At 33.5% G+C, this 15012-nt stretch overlaps 2 protein-coding genes across 6 annotated transcripts; both read left to right on the top strand.

The window, feature by feature from the left end:
- Window positions 1–114: 114 nt before the first annotated feature.
- Window positions 115–2278, top strand: LOC111485743. 2 transcript variants are annotated; one of them, XM_023132774.1, is made up of 2 exons: window positions 115–1081; window positions 1148–2278. In XM_023132774.1, the coding sequence occupies exons 1-2, from the start codon at window positions 294–296 to the stop codon at window positions 1518–1520; spliced, it is 1161 nt and encodes a 386-aa protein (XP_022988542.1). In that variant the 5' UTR covers window positions 115–293; the 3' UTR covers window positions 1521–2278. The 2 variants fall into 2 exon arrangements, with proteins under 2 accessions (XP_022988542.1, XP_022988533.1); XM_023132765.1 differs by having other exon boundaries at window positions 115–1087; window positions 1154–2278.
- Window positions 2279–10965: 8687 nt separating this feature from the next.
- LOC111485698 (zinc finger CCCH domain-containing protein 53-like) lies at window positions 10966–14761 on the top strand. Of its 4 annotated transcripts, none has more exons than XM_023132714.1 (9): window positions 10966–11209; window positions 11488–12563; window positions 12642–12827; window positions 12903–13088; window positions 13165–13532; window positions 13606–13741; window positions 13828–13998; window positions 14093–14189; window positions 14302–14761. In XM_023132714.1, exons 2-8 carry the CDS (start codon window positions 11593–11595, stop codon window positions 14163–14165), a joined length of 2091 nt encoding a protein of 696 aa, XP_022988482.1. In that variant the 5' UTR covers window positions 10966–11209; window positions 11488–11592; the 3' UTR covers window positions 14166–14189; window positions 14302–14761. The 4 variants fall into 4 exon arrangements, with proteins under 4 accessions (XP_022988482.1, XP_022988489.1, XP_022988473.1 ...); XM_023132721.1 differs by having other exon boundaries at window positions 12903–13082; window positions 14093–14210; window positions 14302–14750; XM_023132705.1 differs by having other exon boundaries at window positions 14093–14202; window positions 14300–14750.
- Window positions 14762–15012: the final 251 nt, after the last annotated feature.

Raw genomic sequence — 15012 nt, 5'->3', positions numbered from 1 at the left:
TTTTTATTTAATATTAATTTTATTACATAAATAAGGAATATTCTGGGTATTATAATTTTTTTAAAAGAAAAAATACACGTATATTCAAGAATGAAAAAGAGAGCATCCGTACGCGCCTTAAATTTCTGTTGAAGTGCAGAAGAACATTCGGGTGGAGAAGCTTTCCATAGAAACTTCGATAGGTTTCACAAAGTCAAAATGGAACAAGATTTTTGTCTCCCTTCGTTTACAAATTTCGATCCAGTTCCTCGACATGTCAATCATTTTCAACTGTGAAATCCAATCCCCTGTTCATGGCGGTTCAATCCAAACATTTCCATTCCAGCCGCCAATTCACCGGCGCCGGCAACGACGGAGCGGCCGCCAGTACCATCGGCGCCACCGTCTGTAACCTCACTCCCTCTCTAACAGCTCGGATCAACCAACAGTTTGATCAGTCTCTCATTGCTTGGGTCGTCGGTATGAAGATTCATCCACGGCAGCTCGCCGTTCGCCTTCGCCGTAATCTTCATCTCGCTGGAGATTTGGACGTCTTCGAGCTAGGGCTTGGCTTTTTCGTGCTCAAATTCTCCAACGCTTTAGACTACTACGAAGCCCTCGAGGAGCGTCCATGGTCGATTTCTCACCTTTGCATCTATGTATTCCCATGGATTCCCAATTTCAAGCCCTCCGAGGCCTCGATTCCTTTCGTTGATGTCTGGATTCGGCTCCCGGAGCTCAGCATCGAGTATTACGACAAGGAGGTTTTGGAGAAAATTGCGAAAACCATCGGCGGCCGTCTCGTGAAAATCGATCCGGTAACTGAAACACGAGAGAAATGTATGTATGCTCGTATCTGTATTAGGATGAATTTAGGTTATCCCCTTAATTTGAGTTTCCAATTTGGGAAAAATCCGCAAAAAATTGTGTATGAGGGTCTGGATTTGTTGTGCATTGTCTGTGGATGTGTTGATGATCTGAAACATGATTGTTTGAGCAACCCTTCTTGTTCTTCTGGCTTTGATCCCCATCACCATAGAGCTCGTCCATTGCAGGCCATTGGCTCGAGTTCGAATTCGAATCCAAGTTCGAGTTCAAATTTGAATCCAAATCCGAGTTTGCGTTCGAGTTCGAATCCGAATCCAAATCCGAGTTTGCGTTCGAGTTCGAATCCGAATCTGAGTTCGAGTTTGAATTCGAATTTGAAGATGCAATTGATTCCTTCTAAACCCGCACCAGCATCAGCTTGTGGATCTAGATTCCAAGTTCTTGAGTTGAATTTGAATGAAGAGCCAAGCCTTCCAGTTAGTGAATCTGATAAAGCAGTAAAAGAATCTCCATCAATAACCATGAAAGCTCCTTTGTTAAAACAGACCAATTTGATTCGATCTGTGCCTTTAGCTCCTTGTGTTCTTGAAGATCATCAGTTCAGGACTGAAAAAACCAGCAGCCCCACAACGCTTGCAGTCGAGGACAATGAACCACAACCATCATCATTGGCTATTAAACGCATAGCTCCCTGCAACCATCTTCTGCTTTAGAGGCTGGCCTCAAGTTCTATTCCACTGCAATCCAACAATCAACAATACAGAAAGCGATAAACAACATGACATCCGAACGAATCAGTGTCAATAGTTTTCCGACTATTTACACCATCGATCCAACGATCACAGGCCTTGCAGTTGAATTGTTAGAACTGTCAGCAACAACCACAAGATCAAACCAAAACGAGCATGCTATCCACATTGTGCCAACTTCAGAGGCTGTATCAATGTCTGCATCATGTTGTTCTAAGAAAATGTTGTGCTGGAATTTTCGTGCTACAGACAACGCGAAGCTAATGCGAGCATTGAAAGATCTGATTCAATTACACAAGCCATCGATTGTGCTGATCTTTGGCACCAAGATCAGTGGTGCTGATGCAGATCATGTTGTTCGGGAGCTCGCTTTCTGACGGTTCATATTGTAGAAAGCCTGATGGCTACAAGGGTGGAGCTTGGCTGTTGTTGTCCAAGCTAGACGTGCAAATTGAAGTCAGCTCCTACAGCCCACAGCAGGTTTCTGCATCGGTAATTCTTCATTCTAAACCCATTAAAGCAGTGATATAGGTCTTTCAAATGCAGATATCAGAACATCTCCACGACCATGGAGACAAACTTTCTGCTATGCTTCAATGGAATGCTGATGCAAGAAGGTAAAGAAGCATTGGGTACCATTTTCTTAGATTTAAAATACAGAGATTTCTAAGCTTCTGTTCATTAGAATGGCTTGAGAAAGATAAGTTTATGTTTGTGATATATTGAATGATTGGATATGTTAGGACGTTGCTAGATTTCTCAGCCTCCTAACTTACTTTGACCAGTTACGATCGTCATCAGTCTCATGGCTTTAAAACGTGTCTATTAGGGAGAGGTTTTTCACACCTTTAGAAGGAGTGCTTTGTCCACTCTTCAACGGAGGTGGGATTTCACAATTCACTCCCCTTGAGGCCCAAGGAGTGGATTGTGAGATCCCATGAACAAAGTATCCCCTTATAAGAGTGTGGACCTCTCCTTAGTAGACGCATTTTAAAACTGTGAGACTAACAACGATACGTAACAGGCCAAAGCAAACAATATCTACTAACAGTAGACTTAGATTGTTACACTACATCTTTTTGATATGGGATTTTCGATATTAATCTTTCTAGCAAGGGTGAACTCCCTAAGACATATCTCTCCTAATTGTTCTTCATCTTTCATCTTTTATTTTATATTTTTAGTTTTTTTAATCTTATTTATTTTTCTACTTATTTCTCTAAATAAAATTAGATGATTGTATTTGGGATAATAAAGTAAACTAGAACACGACGATACTTCGACATTCTTATATTTACATTACATTAAAAACTTAACTTGTACCGTTGTAATATTGCATTGAATAATTTTATGTAACACGAACACACAAAAAAAAATTATTGCATGCTAGTCTAAGCGTTTTTTTAGCTAATTGATCTATTAGTTATAGTGCAACTTATACGATATGCAAAATTCAACATACTCTGAGTTGGAAAGAAAAAATCAATTATTAAAATTAAATTCATTGTTCAAACTATCTCGTTCAACCTAATCATCGAACTTTATATAGCTTTTCAAACTCTAAATGTCGTACCATCGATCATAGCCAAATGACATAAATACCCCTACTTAATACGTCATAAAAAAAAATTAAAAAACAAAAATTACATCAAAATTATAAGATAATGATTTCATGTTGTTGGTGGTTCATATCACAAACATTAATCATTCAAAAAAACACTTAAAATCATATCAAAATCAAGATGGGCCTGCCATTTTTACACAAGAAAAGCCCACCTCTTAAATGCAAGTGGTCTTGGGCCCACTTTGTATTGGAAGCTTTAAGTCATCGCATTGATGCATACTTTTTAAAAAATACTAAAATTAGAACGTTAATACAGATATTTAAAGATAATTAATAATAAAATATTAACAAGAATAAAGATTTATTTATTTAAGTACCAAAATTATTTAAATAAATTTAAAATAGTAAAGGGCAAAATGGGGAAAATAGTGTACAAATAAACTCGATTATATAGTACTCTAGAATGTTGGCTGTTTTATATTTCCTAAAATTACGAAATTGACCTTGTTGTGTTGCTTCATTACCTTTTTTTTTTTCTTTTTTTTTCATCATCATTTCCAACAAAATTAATGGAAAAAGAAAAAGAAAAAGAAGAGGAAAAAATTATAAAAGGGGTTAGTTGGTAATGTGGGGCCAGCCATAAAGATGTCTTTTTTATTATTATTTTTTTTATTTTTTATTTTAACGTTTGATTAATGTGACATGTCAATTATTATATAATTCTTATTACAAAATTAGAATATGTATATAAATGAGCCATCATTCCATTATAAAAGGAAAATAAGACAAAGTTTTCAAAAGGAAATTTACCCTTTGGTGAAATCGGTAAACTATCACCTTTTTTACTGTCCTTTAATTTACCCTTTCATTTTGTCATTTTCAACCTTGTCACGTAACTAAAATCGTCTACATGTGACGTCTCAGTTTATATACTCTAATTGTGCTCAGTGAGTCTGACATCTATGTGTTATCACATCGAATATCACCTTTGTAACTGTAGTTGTGATTATCGTTTCCGTATCATTTGTAGGTCTGTATTGGTGGGTGTCTTCTCTTTCAACTCTAATTTTGGTTCGATCGATCGTCTCGTTTGCTTCCTTATTTTTATGAGGCTTCTTGACTTTGAGAATCGAATTTATTTTCATAACTAATTTGGATCTAAACGAGTTTTATTTTCACGTTACGTCAACTAGGTTGTGTAAAGATTAATTTGTTTTTCATATATAGTAGTTTCCGTTTTAAGTAGTGTGACGATGAGCTTATTTATGATTGAATTGATTGTTTAACGTTAAAAACATTTATTACTAGACAACAAACATAAGTTAACGAAGATATTAGAATATTGACACGTGTTTAAATTGCCTACGTTCTAATTTATCTTGGATAGCCAAAATGAAACTCAACGATATTAATTAAATTATTAACATTATTTATAAGTTAATATAATGATTGAATAAACGATAGTATACAATGGAAGTAAATTAGATTGGTGACCCGAGCAACTCTAACAGAATTCACAACCCAACTCGAAAATAAACAGTTGGATTAGGTTGTCAGATTATTATTTTTAATTATTTAAAGAAATTAATATTTATCCACCGTTCAAATACTAAATATTTACAAGTCTGTCACTAACGTTGATTACAAAGGTTAAATATTCTTAATCATTTTAAAGGTACGATCAAATTGTAACGCTATTTCTGGGTTGGTTAGATTGATCCGACAAAAAAAAAAAAAATGTGATTCCAGTTGGGTATACTATATTTAATTTATAACGGGACCGTCCTTAACCCATTAACAAAAAATAAAAAATAAAAAAATAATACCATTCCGTTTCACAAAAGACTCACGCAAGTTCCATGGTTTTGGGTCCACTATCTCGATCATGATTTTCCTACCCTTAGAGAGAAAGTCTCTTTGGTCAGTTGTGGGTAAGGAGGGACTCGAATCCCAACACGGTGATTCGTAGCCAAGTGCAAATTAAACCGATTTAAAATTAAAAGATTAAGAGCAAAATTTAGAGTTATCGAGTCAGTTACTTAAATTAGATCTAAAATTAGGGAAAAAGTTGAATTTTTTTTTTCTTTATATTTTATATTTTTTTATTGATGGGAACGGACTCCGCGTGAAAAGCACGCAGTTAATATCATAATTATGGTTGTTTTAACCGTCCATGCAATTTTCGGTTTCTTTTACTTTATCCATGTTTTTTGCTCACCAATGGCTAATTTATTATTATTATTATTTATCTATTTACTTGATTTTAGTATACAATGTATCTATTTTTAAAATATTTTATTTTTGTAATGAATTTTTTTAAAAATGAAATTCATTTTCATAATGGCAATTTTGTGTAACGTATAAATTATTTTATTTTTAAACTTCTTTAAATTTTATATTTGTTTTTTTTTAATCATCTAAATAGAGATAATTATTTTGAAAATTGAAATTAAAACATAAATATTTAAGTATTCTGAGAAAATATTAAAAACGAGTGAGATTTTTTAAAATTGATAGTAAATAGAACTTAATTTTTAAAAATATAAATTAATAAAAAAAAAATTATTACCGACCAAATCTATCATAGATAAGGTTTATTCTTTGATTACCTAAAAGCGTCTCTTGTCCTCATATAACTATAAAACGTCTTCCGTTACCAATCATTACGATATCCAATAAAACGAGTAAAGAGAGTATCTAACGACCTACAATCATTTCAAATTTTCTAGCCGCGTGTGAGGTGGATGCTCCCAAACAACTACTCGTACCATAATAAGAATTTTAAACACGTGTACCGAATGATAAGTAAGCTTTTAATATGACGATACGTTTATAAAATATATATATATATATATATATATATATATATATTATTTTTGTGAAAATAGTATTTATTTGGATGATTTAAACATTATAGAAGATCTTAATAAACCTAATAATATATTACAAATGAAAATATTATAATTAATAATATAATCTTTGTGTAACGGTTCAAGCCCACTGCTATAATATATTTTTCACTTTAGCTCGTTATATATCGTCGTTAGTCTTACAATTTTTAAAACATGTATGTGTCAGACACCATACCATTCGCCAGGATCGAGCCTGTTATGCTCATAACCGTTTGTGAGGCTGACACAAAAGATAATGGGCTAAAGCGGACAATATCTGTTGCAGGATCGGGACTATTATACTCTTTCATTCTTTGTTTAGTTTCAAAATTAGCTTCTTAAATAGGTAATAGAAATCGAAACCGAGAAAAAAATGAAGGTGTTACTTGAAAGAGGGAAACGTGTCGACAAAGTCCCCAAAAGGGACATCGAAAACGAAAAATTAAGAAATAAATAAATGATGTGCCATTTTTTGTTGTAGAACATAGGCTTAATGAGGGTTTAGGGTAGGTGTGTTAATAATGGTGGTGGGAGACATTGTGAGTTAACATTTGGAAGTAAAATTAAGGACACTTTAGGCTTAGCCTTTGTTTTGTAGGGTCAAATAGGGAGAAACATGTTCGAAAAGCATCTATCAAAATTTTTGTCAATCTAATTTTTTTTACCCGTGTCCTTACTCGTTGTCCATAAAAGAATACGTCAATTATATATCACATATTTTCTCTATACCTTGCAATCTATGATAATAGGTATCGGGATAACGATCACATTTCCTATCTAATATGATATGCATAACCGATGTTTAGGGTCGTGTTTAATTCAGACAAAAAATAGTTAGAGCTTTCAAGTCAGCATAACCAGTTGATGCATCGAGTTTCGTAAAACAATTTTGAGACGGGTGTTTTGCATTTCAATCTATGGTCAAATTTTTCAGTCCCGTCATCAAATTTCAAAACATTATTTAATAATATCCATGGTCAATTTAATAATTGTTAAGAAAAAAAAGCATTTTAAATTTTTTTAAAAAACATGATTTTAAACTAATTTAATTATTTAAAAATTAGATTTTTTAAAACTTTTTCTAAATCCAAAAACACCCCCAACTTACTTTTTACTCAAATATTTACCATTTAACTGTCCAAGAACCACACAGTAATTAAAAAAAAAAAATCAATTCTTATTTTTTAAAAATAATATTTTACAATAAAAAGTGGGGAAATTGAGGTGTTGAGAAAAAACAGGAAGTGCAAATGAATGAAAAAATCCAAAAGATGACAGGAATTCAAAAAAGACCTCACGCGCCCCAAAACGGAAGGTGAAGAACACGCGTGAAAGAGAGAGAAAATAAAAGGTTTTAGTTAAAGAAAAAAAAAAAGGTTTTGTAAAGCGAGAAGGAAGCAATAAAAATAAACCTATTTAAAGCGAGAATTACGAAGTTGCCATTCTCAACAAAATGACCGGCCGACCACGGACAGTATCTTTGTCCGATGCATCACTCTCACACACTCCCATTTCCTTTTTCTTTTTCCTTTTTTTTTTTTTGTATACTCTCTTATCCAAATTAATTTTAACTAAATTTAAAATTAATATATATATACACACACAAATATATAAATATTAATAAATTAAACTATATCATTAAAAAAATTCAACCATAAAGATAAGGTTAGCAATTAAATAAGGCAAATAAACAGATTGAAACACAAAGTAAACCGAACCACCAAACAGAAAAAAGGAGTAACAATTGGGTCGAAACCCAAATTCTTTTAGGGTTAGCTTCTTACACTCTCTCGACTCATGTGATCAAAGTCTAATCCAATCTTGTTATCTTTTATCCGGGTTCATAAAAGATTAGACAAAAAGCCTATGAACAACAAATACTATGTAAAAATGAGGATATATACGAAGATATAATACTTTTATTACTTAAATTATATTTAGGCTACTAGAAGTTAATTACGTGACAATATTAATATATTTCGATCTATCCGTCTCATATTTCAAAAACTCAAAATTTCTTCTTTTTTTAATATTTAAAAAAAAAAAAAGTGAATTTTCCCTTTTTTTTTTTTGTCTTTTTTTTTTTAAGTTACCAAATTTTAGGAGGGAGAAAAATAAAAGAATAGAAAATAAATATTGTTTAATTAATTAGCTAAACACTAATTAATAATGAAGAAGTGATTAATCAACGTTTTTCATTGTCTTTGATTTATAATAATTAATGCTCTAATAGTATTTTAGCATAATTAATCATATTATATGATGTGACCCTAACTATTTATTTATTTGTTTATTTCCACTTTAACTTACTTTATAATTATTAAATCTCCTTTAGTTGACTAATTATTCATCTAGATTTGACTGAAATTAAATATGTTTTAAAATTTTAATTCTACTAACCTTTTACCACTAACAAAGCTAAAAGTTTATCAAATAATATAAAATTTTAACCCATTTTTTATTTGGTTAAATTACAAAAATTTACACTAAAAAAAATTAAAACTATTTTAGAGGAAAAACAATAATGTTATTAAATTCGTTGGAAGGTTGAAAACAAAACCAACAATAAATTATAAATTAGAATAATTGTCTTATGTTTTTTTTTTTATTTTATTTCTCATTTTAAATTTATTCTTTTATTGTCGGAATGTTATACCTAAATATATAGGGAAGAGTTTGATCGTAATCTGTTATCTTAAATTTTACAAATCTCTATAGAATTTTGAAGATCTTTTAAGTAACATCGAGACCACTTTTGAACGACATTAAGATCTCAAAATATAGGGAAAGTAAAAGAGGTTTTAAATAAATGTTTTTTTTTCTTTTTTAAAAATATTAATTATTATTTGAATTTAGTGGGGAAATTTTATTTTAAATTTATCTAATTGTCTCAATTTGCTTTCAATCGCTATTTGAAATCTTTTCGTTGATTTTGTGGGTTTCTATTTCAAATAGAGAGAGCAACTTTTTGTCTCTTCGACTTTATTATTATTATTATTTTTTAAAAATTAAATAAAATTGAGATAAAATGAAGAGAGAAAGAGAGTGTGTGTCACACGTGTGACATTTACATTTTAAAATCTAAAAAAAAAAAATTAATTAATTGATAAATAGTAAATTCAAAAATTAAAACTTGAAAAAATAGATTATTCATGAATTAAGACGAATAATTTTAATATGGGAAATAAATAAAATATAATATGAATTTTAATTTAATAATTGTTTATTTTTTTAAAAGAATAATATGAATTTAATAAAAGGCAGAATAATGAGAGTGGGTGAAAGGGCATGTGAAAAAGCCAAAACTCCTCTTACTTTGAAGCAAAAGTGAACTTCTTTTTTCAAGAAAAAAAATAAAAATAAATAAATAAATAAATAAAAATACAACTTTATGCAAATTCTAAATATTTTAACTCATACTTTTATCACCCATCAACCTAAAAGGTGGAGAGAGTGAAAATTTTAAATAAAATAATTTATTTATATATCGAAAAAGCTCGGTTTAATATCAGTTCCTTAAATCAATCTATAATTTTTTTAAAAAAAGCCACATAATCAAGCGATCGTTGTAGAAGTTGCAAGATTAGTCGAGGTACGACTATTGTTGCTCCAACGCTCACAATTTTTTTTTTTTTAAATTTATAGCTTTTACTCTTATAGTGTTTATTTTCGTGTTCGTATTTAAAATTTTAATATTTTAGTCGATCGTTATTTTTAATAAATAATCGAGTATTCATTCTATACTAGATTATTTATTTATTATTTTTTTGGAATGAGTGGTTGAAAATTAAAAAAATAAATAAAAAAATAGTGGTGGGACATCTTATTAATAGGGATAATAGAAAATAATAATAATAATAATAATAATAATAAAATCATGGCTAAATTAAAATACTATTTTTAATTATGAATTTTCCATTTATTCTCTCTCCTCTCTCTAAATTTTTAAGCTTTTGTTTTTGTCTCTTAAGAAACTAAATTATAAGAGAATTTGTGATTTTGTTTTATTGAGTATAATGGGAGTGGATTTACTAAGTTTAATATTTTATTTTATTTTTTAAATTATAATTTTTTTTTTTTTTGTGAAAATGTTCGGGTCAACTAATATAATATTTTTTATTACTATTATTTTGATTTTATTTACAAAAATATTCGGGTCAACTACTATGATATTTTTATTTCAGTAAATGAAGATTTATTGGAATGTTAAATTAATTTATTATTATTACTATTATTTCGTTTTCAGTATTGTTTTTAATTGATTTTTTATTGTAAAATGTTTTTTAAAATTATTATTTGATAAAGGTCGTTAAATAGCATATATTTAATAAAAATTGCATCCCCCAAATAGTATGGATTATACATTATTCTTGTTAGTTTTATGTTATTTATGTAAAATATTGTGCTTTTAAATAAATAAATAAATATTATTAAATAATCCAAAACAAAAATAATAAGAATAAGAAAACTATGTTATAAAAAATGGATAAATTAATTAAAAAATAATATAATAAAAAGAAAATGGAAAAGACAAATATTTAAAAAAAAATACAAACACATCATTGGGGAGACAAAGCTAAAATACAAATAATAAAAAAATAAATAAAAATTATATAATAGTTATTAATATTATAATTTGAAGGTGAGTGTGGTGGGACCTGATTTTAAAATATATAATTGAAAACAAAAATTTTATAAATAAATAAAAGAAGATACGTAATCTTTAAAAATAAAAAGTATAAAAAACAGTGGGGTCCACACCATCGTGGTTGTCACTCTCATCCCTGCCTGATTGAATATGTGCCGCGGGGCCCGGCGGCGCGTTTTACCCACGCGCTAAACTCAGTCATCTGGTTCTTGACATGAGCTAAATTTTTTTGTTTTTTTTTTTTTAAGAAAAAAAAGAGTGTCAGAGGTTTGGGGCAAGTGAACGTGCGCTATTTGAACCACAGATCTGGATCCACTCCATACCTTCAATCAAACAACGCCTCCCTCTATCTCTCTCGGGGGATTGTTTTTTGATTCAAAGGAGAGAGAAAGTTAGAGAGAGAAAGCTCTGCTTGAAAAAAATGGCAGACTAACAGCAGCAGCAGTAGCAAAGTTGCAGTTTTTTTTTGAAACAAACCCAAATCATGGCTATCTTCTTCTTCCGACGCTGAAAACCCAGTTCATCTAAAGGCGGTGGTTTGGCTTTTATGGTAAAACTTTGACCTTATCTCTTTAGAAATCTTCATGAACTACTGAAAGATTTCATCTTGTTCTTGTTCTTGTTGTTCTTGTTCTTGCTCTGTTTGTATTTTTCTTTCTTTTGGGTGTTTTCCCTTTAACGAAGGCAAGCTCTGTTCTGTTCTTTTCTTTTCTTTTCATCTAACGCACACGGGAATACTTCTTGGGGCACCAAACTTTCTCTTTTTGCTCTTCTTTTTTCGCTCAACGTTCCCTTTTCTTTACCTCTTTTTTGGGCATGTTCTTTCAGGAAGAAGCTTTTCAGAAAAAACAGAGACTGAACTGAAGCTACGCGATATTTGTTTGTGGGTGTGATCCTGTTTTTTTGTATCTCTGTTTTTTCCCCTCTCGCATCATGGATTCTTATGAAGCAACAAGGATTGTGTTCTCTAGGATCCAGAATTTGGACCCTGAAAATGCTTCCAAAATCATGGGTTTTCTTTTGATTCAAGACCATGGAGAGAAGGAGATGATTAGATTGGCCTTTGGTCCAGAAGCTCTGCTTCACTCTGTTATTCTTAAGACTAGGAAGGATTTGGGTCTTCCGTCCACGAACTCGCCGTCTACGATGAGTTCTTCGCCGTCTCCGTTTAGTCTTTCGAGGCAGAGTTCTTCTACTTCTTCGTCGAGGTTTGGAATTAATCTTCCTCCTTCACTTACGATTCCGAGTCCTTCTTCCAGTTCTGTTTCGTGGGCTACTGGTTTTTCGCCTGATCTTCAAAGTTCTGATGATCATTTGATTAGTCCTGGGAATTTACCACTTGGGTCGTCGTGTTTTAGTGCTGGAGAAGCTCCGGTGACTGATATGATTGATGAGTTTCAACTTCAGGACCAGCTTTCGTTTCTCAACGACGGCTCTCCGACCATCGGTGTTAAGAATTCCGACTTGTTTTTCCCTCCGGTGGACTTGTCTTCGAGTCCCACCGGCGGTGGGATTAGTTCCTATGGCGGAGATGGCACCTGGAGTGGAGGGGTGGTCCACCGCCGGAGCTACTCTGTTAACGATGCCAGTTTGGGAACAGAGGATTTGAATAGTGGGTTGGGTTGGAAGCCTTGTCTTTACTACGCTAGAGGGTTTTGTAAGAATGGAACCAGTTGCCGGTTTCTCCACAGCGGTCTTGGAGACTCCGACGGCGGCGGCGCCGCCGTCGGCTCGCCGAGTAAGATCGAAATGATGGACCAGTGCCATGAGCTTCTCAGATCCAAATCCTCTGCTCAGCAGCGCCTCGCCGCCGCTTCTCAGCTCATGGCCTCTGCTAATGCCTTCCCTTACTCTCCCAAATCCATCAATTTCCTTCTCCAACAACAACAAAGCGATTCCCAGAGGTATAATTTGTTCTTTTCGTGAAGAATGCCATGTAATTACTACTGAAAAGTCTCATTTCTAAACTCCTCTGTTTGCAGAGCCGCCGCTGCGGCCCTGATAATGGGCGAAGATCTTCACAAATTCAGCCGGTCCGGCCGCTTGGAGCGAAACGAGTTCTCATTGAATGGCAGCGCCGGTATCGTCAATCCAGCTTCAAGACAGATCTACTTAACATTCCCAGCCGACAGCACCTTTAAGGAAGAAGATGTATCGAATTATTTCAGGTTCCTTCACTAACCAAATTCTCCATTTTGTTCTTCTTATTCTTCCATGTCTGAAAGTTCTTGTTTTTTATGAAGCATGTACGGTCCAGTTCAAGATGTGAGAATCCCATATCAACAGAAGAGAATGTTTGGATTTGTCACTTTTGTTTATCCTGAAACTGTGAAGCTCATTTTGGCTAAAGGGAATCCCCATTTTGTTTGTGATGCTCGTGTTCTTGTTAAACCATACAAGGAAAAAGGCAAAGTCCCAGACAAGTACAGGCACTCTCTGATTCTTCACTCTGTTTTTACTCTGTTTCTTTGGAATTTCTCGTAAGAATTTTGATTTGTTCTACAGGAAACAGCAGCAAATCGATAGAGATTTCTCCCCTTGTGGAACACCAACTGGGTTGGATTCAAGAGAGCTCTACGATCATCTTCAACTCGGCTCAAGAATGTTCTACAATTCTCAGCAGGATCTGCTTCTGCGGAGGAAACTCGAAAAACAGCAAGCTGATATTGATCTTCAAAGTAGACGCCTTCTGAATCTACAGCTTCTTGACGTGAAGAAAAACCAGCTCCCCCACCCTTACAACAGCCACCGTGCTTTCTCGACCGGCAGCCCGATTCCTTCCCCGACGCATTCTCCGAATCCGTTTGCTCAAAATCTCATCTTCCCCACCATTCGTAGTGCTAGCAGTTGCAGCAATTCTGATATCTTACGAGGTAAGGTTCATAATCAATCACCATTGATGAATCAATCTCTTAATCAGCTTATGTAACTGAACTTTGTTTGCAGAGAATGGCCCTACGCCACCGCCCGTTACGATCGTATCTTCAACCGATATGCCTCGGCAGCTATCGCCGTCGGCAAACGAATTCTCCGTCCATGACAAGGAGACATCCCAAAATGATGACATTGATTTACTTGAATGGTAATAACAATAAACCATTTACATTACTCCAATTTAGATATCCCAATTCATTACTCAGATTATGTGTTATAAAACGACCACTACAGTTTTGAACACAATCTCCCGGATAGTCCCTTTGCATCACCAGCAAAAGCCACCGGCGACCATGCAGCAAACGACTCCGACGACGCCGACGCCAACCCCGAGTCGAATCTCACATCAACATCCTCTCTGGAAGTAGCAGCATCCTTCAAATCCTACAATTGCCAAATGCCAAGGTCAGCACTAAACCAACCAACCAAACATCCAAACAAACAATCAACAGCTTAGAGTACTCTCAATCCATTAAACTAAACAACAATCACTCTACAGGTTCCCATCGAGCCACGGATCAATCGGAATGTACGTAGGGACAGGCGGGCCGACATGTCCGGTGGGGATTTAGCATCAAAAGCAGCAGCCACAGCAGGTAAAATAGAAAACCCACAAAACGAAATGAATAGTTCAACGATTACTCCATTGAAAAACAGAAAAAGAAAGGAAATTGCTTGGTTTTAACGATCATGTCTGGTGAATTCCAGGAAACAAAAAGAAAAAATAAAGAGATTAACCAAAACAGCAGAGGAGTACACAGTATGAACACAGTATCTATAGAGAATGAGGGGAAGCAGAGGCAGGTCCTCCACAAGGGCACACCATCAATGAAGAGTACAAAAGAAAAGCAGTAGAAGAGGGAAGGTGGGGGCAGACCCCCATACCCATTTCTTCCATGTTTACTGTTATTGATGTAGCAGAGCAGTAGAATTCCATCATCTTCTTCTTCTCTCTTCCTTTTAGTGTTATAAATTTGAATTTTATAGGTTAAAAGTAAGAAGAAAAAGAACACACAGAAAGAAAGAAAGCATGTTTTTTTTTTTTTTAGGGTTTTTTCACAGAGTACTTCAAAATGGCAGAGGTTGAAGAAGAAGATGATAGTGATGATGATGGTGGAGAGACTGTAATATTCCATTTTTAATTTCATTTTCTCTCATACTTTTCTCTCTTCCTTATGCTAAATATTAATGAAATTTTTAAAAATTTTTAATAATATTTTAAAAACAAAATTGAAACAGAGTCCGGTCCGGTCCGGTCCGGTTCGGTTTTGTAGAGGTGTGAGAGAAGAGTGGAGTGGGACAAAAAAGATTTGAAATAGGTTTTGGGGTCACATTGGGTGGGCGGGGTGATTGGATTGGAGTGGGGAAATGCCAGGCTGTCAGGGTGGGACCCACTCCCACCCCCCATGTCACATGCCA

The sequence above is a fragment of the Cucurbita maxima genome, unplaced genomic scaffold (genome assembly GCF_002738345.1).
Source record: "Cucurbita maxima cultivar Rimu unplaced genomic scaffold, Cmax_1.0 Cma_Scf00001, whole genome shotgun sequence".
In the NCBI taxonomy this organism is placed as follows: domain Eukaryota; kingdom Viridiplantae; phylum Streptophyta; class Magnoliopsida; order Cucurbitales; family Cucurbitaceae; genus Cucurbita; species Cucurbita maxima.
This window is presented reverse-complemented; position numbering and strand designations above follow the sequence as displayed.